Source organism: Zea mays, chromosome 9 (genome assembly GCF_902167145.1).
Source record: "Zea mays cultivar B73 chromosome 9, Zm-B73-REFERENCE-NAM-5.0, whole genome shotgun sequence".
NCBI lineage: Eukaryota > Viridiplantae > Streptophyta > Magnoliopsida > Poales > Poaceae > Zea > Zea mays.
In genome coordinates this window covers 142593897-142603648 of record NC_050104.1, presented here as the reverse complement: position 1 = coordinate 142603648, position 9752 = coordinate 142593897, and the positions used below count along the sequence as shown (strand labels likewise).

General features: G+C 42.1%; 1 protein-coding gene across 2 annotated transcripts; it reads right to left on the bottom strand.

Annotated features, from left to right (window-relative positions):
* Nucleotides 1-1894: 1894 nt before the first annotated feature.
* Nucleotides 1895-7819, bottom strand: LOC103639240 (kinesin-like protein KIN-14F). Of its 2 annotated transcripts, none has more exons than XM_020544023.3 (19): nucleotides 7539-7819; nucleotides 7258-7424; nucleotides 7026-7172; nucleotides 6638-6880; nucleotides 6472-6546; nucleotides 6275-6343; nucleotides 6060-6155; nucleotides 5789-5899; nucleotides 5627-5708; nucleotides 5435-5530; nucleotides 5144-5317; nucleotides 4959-5065; nucleotides 4667-4845; nucleotides 4408-4569; nucleotides 4064-4317; nucleotides 3808-3971; nucleotides 3533-3721; nucleotides 2823-3322; nucleotides 1895-2302 (listed from the first exon to the last, which is right to left on the bottom strand). In XM_020544023.3, the coding sequence occupies exons 1-19, from the start codon at nucleotides 7762-7764 to the stop codon at nucleotides 2167-2169; spliced, it is 3177 nt and encodes a 1058-aa protein (XP_020399612.1). In that variant the 5' UTR covers nucleotides 7765-7819; the 3' UTR covers nucleotides 1895-2166. The 2 variants fall into 2 exon arrangements, with proteins under 2 accessions (XP_020399612.1, XP_008660229.1); XM_008662007.4 differs by having other exon boundaries at nucleotides 6472-6543; nucleotides 7539-7818.
* Nucleotides 7820-9752: the final 1933 nt, after the last annotated feature.

The following is a 9752-nucleotide window of genomic DNA, read 5'->3' as shown; positions in this document are numbered from 1 at the left end:
GACGGACATATTATTTACACTCATATATCAGACTAATATTATACAGGAGTTTGAGACTATCAAAGAAGGAGTCTGATGGTTCGATAATTCCTACATTTTCTATACTACCAGGTCTAAAGGTGTGAAAAGTCACTCGTTTCATCATCCCCCCTCCCCCAATGCTGAACTTGGGATCCGTTCTCGTCTGAGCTAAAAAAGATGAACTAAAAAAAATCTGGCACATCTTATTTTTGTTAGATTCTATGGTGCATATGATCGATTTCTAAGTCCTTAGAATATCAATCCATAACTACAAATCCTCGATAACGAGTAGATCTGTTCTACCAAGAGAAATAAGGAAACATACCTTCGTTGTTGTTGTTGACCCATCTTGCGAGGTGGTGGTGGAGAGTTGTCGTTGTCGTCGGTGTCACCTTTGTTGCCCTGCAGAGGAACAACAGGTACCAGTATCCAAAGCCGATGTGAGTTGTCGCTCTTCCAGACACTTCGACGCTTAGGCAATGTGACCTCTGTGGGGATTAGGTTTCGGAGCGAGATACTAGCGTTAGTCTTTCCTACGCCCCCTTAATCCTTTATATATAGTGTCGTATGACCGGAGGCACGTCAGCGTAAGCCCTCCCGATCAAGGGTCTAATTAAGGAGATGGTTAGTTAGGTTTAGTCAAATTCGGTCACTGATGACCAGCTATAGAGGACACGCCCAACAATTTTAATATAAAATTTATCTTTAACGGAACTCAGGTGTAAATTTTTTATATTTTAAAATTGTCTTGCCACTGAGTATATATCTAATGACGAGAAATCTAAAATCACCACGTGGAGAGAATGCGAAGTCATTGGATCCACTATTTCGTTATTTCAAGTATCGATTTTGGTAAATCGACAATTAAACTGGCGACATTTTGATATTATTATTCCATTTGGCGAGAGAGGTATATTTTCGCTAAATTTTGATTCAGGCAATTATTTTGACAAAATAGAATAAATATATATGTATGTATTTTTAACAAGACCCTGAATACCATACAGGTAGGACAGTCCGGACCATACATGTTAACGACTGGGCCATGGTTATTGGTTAGTATTATTTTTTAATGGGCTAACACATTTTATCTGTTCATGGTTAGTTGGCCCGGCAAGATTTGAGAGTATTCGTCTTAACGGTTTTGGCTTCTGCCATTTTTTTTCCTAATAACGTCCAGTGCGCGTGTTTAGCTTCTGTTCTTCAAGCATGCGTTATGCCGTTATATGCCAGTGTTATTTGGTTCACTTATTTGTAACGTGAACAACCGTTAAATCATGTTTGTTTAAGTCCAACTGTAATAAGATATCACTATCCTATTTAAACTTGTTGCCGCCACATTTCGTGAACTAAACAGCGTCTAGTTACCGAGTTTCGTATTCATCACCGTGATACTGTCCGAAATTATGCAAGTTCAGCGGCACATATAGTTTCTGACAGATTTCCACTCATAAATGCATGAGATGATGAGACGACATGCAAGTTTACAGGGAAGCTAGAAAACAACCACCAGAGTCCAAAGGTCAGCAGAGTCCAGAGATGAGTATCCGCCAGCAAGTGAACAGAAAAATCAGCAGGCACCGCAACTATACATCAATGCCATATTTCAGGTCACTCTGCATTGCCGTCAGGCAAATGAGGTTGTTGGCTGTTGACAGTAGCTGAAAACAAACCTGTCACAAAATGTTGTTATCATAACTTCATTCGTTCATGGAAGGGTGGACCATGGAAATCATATATTGATTGAACAGAATTGCAGCAAAGGCCAGTCCATAGGATGTAGCAAGAAACCAAGAATCGAGGGACATTGCAAGGAGCCATGATCAAAAGAGAAATTTCAAGCATTTAAGTACAGAAATTATTAGGCACCAGCTTTTGATCAATCGATTTGCTTTCTTTTCATTATATAAATTTATATTATGAACAGATACAAAGAACTAGCTATAACTCAACATAGCCTGAAGGCCAATAAGGAAAAAAAAAGGTTAATGGCCTCACACACCAGTTGTTGAGATCACAACTCACCACACTGACACAATCAATCGGGTTTATTGTCACTCATTGCTGTACTCAAGAACATCCTCACAATCTCTCGTGACAAACACTGAGAAAAAGGCAAAAAATGCACACGATCATTGTAAGTCCCTACTTTGCACCAGATTGTCTTCCATTTGATGAAAGCCTTCTGCTGTCGCTTCTGCTTAAAGGCTGCCTAACAGATCTGTTTGAACCGTTTGCAACTTTTCTTGACGCTGATGGTATTTGAGAATGGATTGGTGTCCTGAAGTACATGGAACAAAGAATTAGTCTTCAAGTCAAAGAAGTGGTTAATATTTTGTAAATAGTCTAGCTTAGTCTGTTACTTGATTTTTCTCTCTTTTCCGAAGCATCTAAAAATTAAGGGATTGTATAAGAACAAAAGACTTTTAGGCAAATAAAATGCACAAGCTAGTATATGTTTCCATACTAATAGAGTTTCAGGCGTCCAGTAAACCTGTGATTAGTTAACCTTCACAAATAATATTGTTGATAGTTGAAATAACTGTGATCCACATGTATGAATGGAATGTTTCACTGTTTTTAATTCAAATTCTTTTATAACATAATTCAGATTAAGCAAAAGTCAAACTGTATAATCCAATATCTGAACTTCAGATATTGTGCTAATGTGCTACCCATGCAAAATTTAGAAATCATAATTCAGAGTGCACTGTTTTTTGTTATCCCTTGTGCCACTAAAAAGGCAATTCACAAATTTTATTTGCTTCTATATATATGTTTTCAATGCCAAAGACAATTACCTGGCATCTGAACCATCTCTAAGCTTTATTTGTGGTTTCTTAACCTTTGAACCGCTCAAACTAATAGAGTTATCCATGCTTTGGACATTGAGCTGCTGCCATAGCGCATCTGATTCTGAGGAATCACTTGTTGCCATGTCAATGTCATCAGAATCATCAGTATTGGTAGAGTAAAATCGAGACCTTTGCTCTTCATACTCATGGTCATCCTTTTGTCTTGTGTTATTCCTCTGGTACTGCTTCTCCCTCATACCTGAATGATATCTCTGGTAAAAGAAGTCAGGTAAAGCTGCATTGTCACCCTCCCAGTCACCGACTGAATTATTGTTGTTCACTACAACCTTATCTATCCAGTCCCCACCAATTACTTCTCTTTCATCTCCCGTCTGAAAATTTACCCTCAAATTGCTATCTGGCCATGAAGGAGAATCATTTGCTGTTAATAAATCCTGGAGGTCAAAGCTTGGTTTCTTTTGCCTCAGTGTAGGATTGGCTCTAGCCTGAAAAAGAAACAACTCAAGATTCATGATCATACAAAAAAACTGAAATAATCCTGTTGGAAGCTAGAGTGCCAAGAGTGTATGATCATAGCTCACTATGACATGTATCTTTTATTACCCAACAATTTGGATTGTGAAGGTTACATTTTTTTTGAGATAATGTAAGAGCTACATTGTAAGGTACAATGGAGAAGTTTAGACCATTGTTACCTCTATGTTTCCAACAGCATCCAATGGTTGTCTGAAGTTAGTTTGGGTAGACAGTAGATCACAGCTACCCTGTCGCTTAATTGAAAAACCAGGCGAAGGCATCTTTATGTTAAATGCCTCAGTGTCATGACTGATGATTTGCTCCGATCCTAAATCTTTTGCAGCTAATGCTGATTTAAGTTGAGCAATCTAAGCATGAACAGAGAACATGAATATGTTGAATAGAGAAAGGGCAGTAAGAAATATGATAGCATAACATAACAGCAAAAATAAACCTGCGCCTTAAGCTCTCTAACTTCTCCAGATTCTTTATTTAGTTGAGCAGCACCAAGTTCAACAGTTGACACACGCTCGGCAAACTTCAAGGTGCTGATGGTTTCTCCTACAGCATCACTTTCTGGGCTTATATGAACAAACATCAAGGTTTTGGCCTGACCTCCTGTTGATAATCAATGTGGACCAATTAAAAAAAGTTACAGCTATGCTCGGTGCCAGAAAGTGTACAATGAATTTGTAAGAGAGTAATCTTACCAAGTGAATCTTGGAGAAGTTGTGTTAATTTACTATTCCTGTAAGGTACATGTGAATTCTTTTGGGCAAGCGAAGCAATTACATCCCCTAAGGCTGACAATGATTTGTTTATATGCTGTGCTTCTTTTAACCTTTCTCCAGTGACCTCTGATTTATCAACCCGTTCACTGCCAGCAAGATCAACTAAATGCATGCAACCGCGAAGGATTGTCCCTGATGTCAGATCCCTTCCCTTAACATGAACAGTTAAACAACTGCAGGATTACAGGAAAAATGTGTTACTTTATACTGTTATGTTGAAATAACTTACGTGATTTGATTACACATAAATGTTGCAAAGTTACCTGTGGGAACGACTACTCCTGTCATTTAGTGCAGTGGCACCAACAGCACGATTCTTGTGCCCAACATTCATCAATTCCATGACATCCATTGTTGATGCCACACGAACAAGACTTGCATCTGGCACATTTAGCCCATTTTGAGAGTTATTCCGAATCTCTAATGTACGTATTCGTTAAGGAAAATTATGTTCCTGCGGCAGCATGATATGACATAAAGAAACTGACACACTTAGACAGAACATAATTTCTTCAAGGATATTTTTTGTTGAGACCGTCAGTGACAAGGAGGTCCCTGACTTGTTCATTGTAAATCTCAATCATTTGCACAGCAATATCATAAATGAAGGTTCTCTTCCTTTGTTCAGCAAGCTTAAATAGATCACCAAGTGCCCGATAGTTGACACCTTGGGTTTGCTCAGTCATGTTTTTGGGCCCACTCTACATAAAACCATTATTTAAAAATAAAAATTGATATAAACAGAGAAAATCAGTGGTACTCATAATTTCTGACACTCACTCTTACTAGGCAAATATAGATGTACATTACTTACCATCGTGTATGTCTTCCCTGATCCAGTTTGGCCATATGCAAAGATACATACATTGTATCCATCAAGAACCGAGCGAATAAGGGGTTGAGTATCCAAGAACACCTCATCTGCACACAGTACAACTATGTGGATCTCCTCCAATACATAACTGAAAATGAAGAGCCAGTAGTGACAGGGCACAGTACCTTGTGTCGCTGATGAGCCAAAAACCTTATTGAAGCTAAAAGTTTTCCGTACTTCCTTTCCAGACTTGGAAGGGATGACAAGGGTTATGTTGCCCTCGTCAATGGAAGCCACAGTGGACGGACTTGCTTGTCCCGGCAAAAAGGGACGCACCCTACAATATACCCTAATACTTCCTATATAGATAAGAAAAATAAAATATTAAGACCACATTTCTTGTTTTTTTAAACACCAACCCTTTGCCTATACAGGCTGGGATCTCCATACATGAAGGTTCAATGTAACAAACGCACCTTTAAGATCCTGCACCTGGTTGTATAGTTTTCTATTTTCTTCAAGAACTTTGTGATAACCAGAAGCAGCATGAGCCAAGCTAAACAGGTGCCTTCCTGAAACAAAAATTGCAAATGTGTACTTTCATTATTGTTTTATGTGTTAAAGTAGTTCATAAATCACCAAAACTTCTGAAGCACATTACATATTACCAAGAAGGTTGAGATCCTCAGCGTACTTCATTTGCATATACTCCATACCATCCCTTGTATTTATTAAATCACTCTTAAGTTCCTAGAGACAACAAGAACCATAAACGTTTATGTAACCGTTATTGAGATGTTAAGGAATAGAGTGAAAAATAGAGAAGTTACCTCAACATTCTTTGACTGTTGTTGTAGAATTGAATATTGCTTCAGTGCCAATTCACTTGATGCTACTTTTTTTGTTTGTTTATGGTTACAGTAAATATCTGCTGTATCCATCTACATAGAAGAATATCAAATATATGTTTTGGATGTAAGCAAAAAAAAAAACAGCAGTGTGTTTATCCTAACTTTATTTGTGACAGCAGCAGGAGTCACTTCATGAGTAAAAGAAGAAACACAATTCGAGCATACTAAATAAAAGTGATCTAAAACTTGCCTTTCTCCCACTAGTATTAGGAGTGGTCTCAACCAGAACCTTTGATTTTGAAAAGGATCTGGTGTTATCAATACCATTTTTTAGAGCCGCTTTGACCTGCTCCAAGGATTTGGTGTTATCAATACCAATTGTAATCTCAGCATATTACCATATGTCAATATGCACAAGGAATCAAAAAACAACAAATGAGAAATTGACAAAGATACCAAACATACCAGTTCATTTTGGCTGTTTAGACGATTTTCAAATTCTTCAACAAGTTTGCTCAGCATGGACTCCAAGAGCTGCATACAAACAACAGAATAAAAACATCATGGAACTGGTAATCCCATAGGATAAAAAACAATAAAAGCGATTATATAAGTCCATTGAACAGGTAACTTACAAAAAGTAGTGAAGCAAATTAGTATACCTGTGGAACTTCATCTGGCCTTTTGTCGGACAAAACTGCACTGACCAACATTTTAAGGGGGCGCCATGTTGACTGCTTGGAACACATATAAAAGATCAATAAATCAACTAGATTGCAACAAGAAAGAGAAATCGATGCAACTAGGAAGTTAGAGTATGAAGCTAACCATGTCGCTGGAATCAAAATGAGCGTAGCCATTGAACCCAGCTTCCTCATAGGGCACTTCACCTTCATTGATCGATTGGCTCCTCTGGAACGGCTCAGAGTTCTTCCTCCCGAAGGACTTGCCGGACACTGATGGCTTAAGATTCCCCCCGTACTTCCACGGCCCGGTGCCACCGCATTGCTTCCAGTCACAGTATGACTTCAGCGCGAGGACGCAGTTCACCACCCTGGCGCTCTTCCCTCCCTGCGCCCAGAAATGCAAAAAGGGCACATCAAGGTCACAGGCTACGCGAGTGTGTGTGTAGAAAGCAAGGGTGCGGTGAGAAGTTGCTGCAGCTGCAAGCAAAGCCAAGTGGCGGTGCCCCGCCCCGACTCGTTTGGACACGAACCTGCTCCAAATCGGAGGCCTCGAAGCACGGCAGGCCGATCTCCTGCGCCGCCACCAGGAAGTTGCGCACGTTCTCGAAGTACTGGAACGCCGACAGCGCCGCGCCGTCGGCCTGGAGCACGGAGTCCGCCGCCGTGTTTACGACCACCTGCACACGCACGGGCACCGTCAACACGCAGTTGCAACGGCGGCGGGAACGAACGGGACAAATAACGAGCACAAGGAGCGCTTGCCTTCGGGACGGCACCCAGGTGGACCCGGTTAAGCGCGCCGCAGAGGATCTGGCCGTTGCGGAGGCCGAGGCGGAACTCCTCCTCGGACGGCTCCTCCGGAAGATCGCGCGCGGCAACCGCCCCCACCGTGCGGCGCAGCCACCCCGCCGCCTCGTTCCTCCTCCCCGCTGCACCCACCAATTGACCCGAAGCAAACAAAATTCAGGAAACCCCGCGCGGCCGAGCCCGGCAAAACCCGGGACCGGGACGAACACAAGCGAGGTGGGGAGTGCGAACCGCACCGGCTTCCTCGGCCCTGCGGGACGCGAGGTCGCGTTCGCTGAGGCGGCACCCGTGCTGCCGCAGCACGTCTTCCACCACGGCGGCCGCGGAGAACGAGAGGATCGCCGACGCCTCCGTCATTCCCTCCACCCCCAAGGCGCGTGCCCGCTGCGTTGCGCTGCGATGCTGCGGCCGGTTTGGCTCGGTTTGAAATGCTGCGCTGCGCTGCGCTGTTGCGCAGTCCATTAATTGGAGCTGCTGGGTTCTGCTCTGCCTCGGCGTGGTGGTTTTGTGGGACGGGGGTGGTTATAATGGAGGGGAGTGGAGGTGGGAGCTTTGTGGCCTCCTCGCTCTCCCTGCCTCCTTTTCTTTCGGCTGTTCCGATTTAAAAATTGTGGTTAGTGAAGTGGAAATATTGTTCCCCTTTCTTCTCTTTTGACACTCGGCTGTTTTGTTTGAGTAAAGTGCACTGTGATAAGGGCATGTACAGTGGAGAGACACCAAAACGGTTCTCTAAGCACAGGAGACAACTAAAAGACTGTATTGTACAATGGAGTGTCTACAAACGTAGTTTATTAATAAATACAGAATTAAATGTATTTGTATAGCATCAGATCGATAGAACAGACGACAAATTCGTACAGTGGGAAGTGAGGCGTCTTTTGCTACTTGGTTTACGAGCCAGAGGCGTCTCTTCGCGGAGAGACGGCTCTAAGATTTTTTTGCAAATAACCCCCTTAAACACCTTAAGAGCCTCCACATTAAATACCACTGTACATGCCCTAATGACTAAGGAGCTCTGAGCGTCTGACCTCAGCTTCGGCTTCGGGAGCTGATTAGCTAAGAGCATGTACAACTGCACGATACTCTAAGGAGGTGTTTGGTTTGAGGAATCACTCCATCCAAATTGAGGTGGTGTATCATGTAGGGCTGGAAACGAGCCGAGCCGAGCCAGGCTCGGCTCGGCTCGGTGAGGCTCGGTGGAATAGCGAGCCGAGCCAGGCTCGGCTCGGTCACTTCGCGAGCTCGATAATGAGGCTCGGCTCGGCTCGATATAGGCTCGCGAGCCGGCTCGGCTCGGCTCGCGAGCCTGTACACTCAAGTACTCAACAACAGTAATTATGGCCATTAGCTCAAATTTGAAGCACAATATGTTCCATATAATAAAAAATTATATCCCTGCACTCTAGTTCCTTGTGAGTTGTGACAAAAAAAACACACTGGTCACTGGATCTAGATGACTGGACACTAATAAACAAACTGACAACTGATAGGTGATAGCTGCAATAGTTTGGACCGAGCCTCGAGCCGGCTCGCGAGCCTCACCGAGCCGGCTCGGCTCGGCTCGTTAGTGTAGCGAGCCATGGAATTAGGCTCGGCTCGGGCTCGTTTAGGCTCGCGAGCCTCACCGAGCCGAGCCGAGCTTGATCGAGCCCGAGCCGGCTCGCGAGCCTCGAGCTTTTTTTCCAGCCCTAGTATCATGGGTTCATTCCTCAAATTTGGTGAGATTAGCTCATTCCTCATATTAGTACTAACTAACTATATGGAATGAGGCAGTGATAGATCAACTCATTACATTTCACAAACCAAACAAAATCAGTAAGGAGTAAGAAGATGATGGACTAACTCATTACTCAAACCAAATACCCTATAAGTTTAAAACACAGCTAAAACATAATATAATACAGTGGACATGTTTAAAACATGTGGCTTACTATATTCATTGCACAATAAAAACATTCAATAAATTAATTGACCAATCAGCTAATTCTCTTTCTCGAGTATAGAGCCAAGAGACAATGTTTTCGTCAAGATACATATCTTGAGTTTTTTATATTTATCCCATAGACATACTCGAAGACATGGCTCCAAACATTATTGTACATACCCTAATCAAGCTAGTATTTAGTATTCACAGTTGTTGATGACCAGGCGAGTAAATCTGTCCACCTTATTCGAATAGTTTAAGTCAGGTTTGAATGCAAAGCATTTTTGGATGTTTAAAAAATTGTATGGTACCGTGAAATATTTTGGTTTCAGAATGCCATAAAGTGTTCGAAAGTAACAAATTTTATGGTTTTAAAAACAACAGTAGAGCTAAAACAGCAGTTCTTTTAGTTCTATAAGGTAGCCATCTTTCTTCTTACAGATCATATAAGTTGTAAATGGTGCAACGTAAGAATATGGTAATCTCTATCTCTACTATATTAAAGCACCAGTTTTATTGGTCGTAC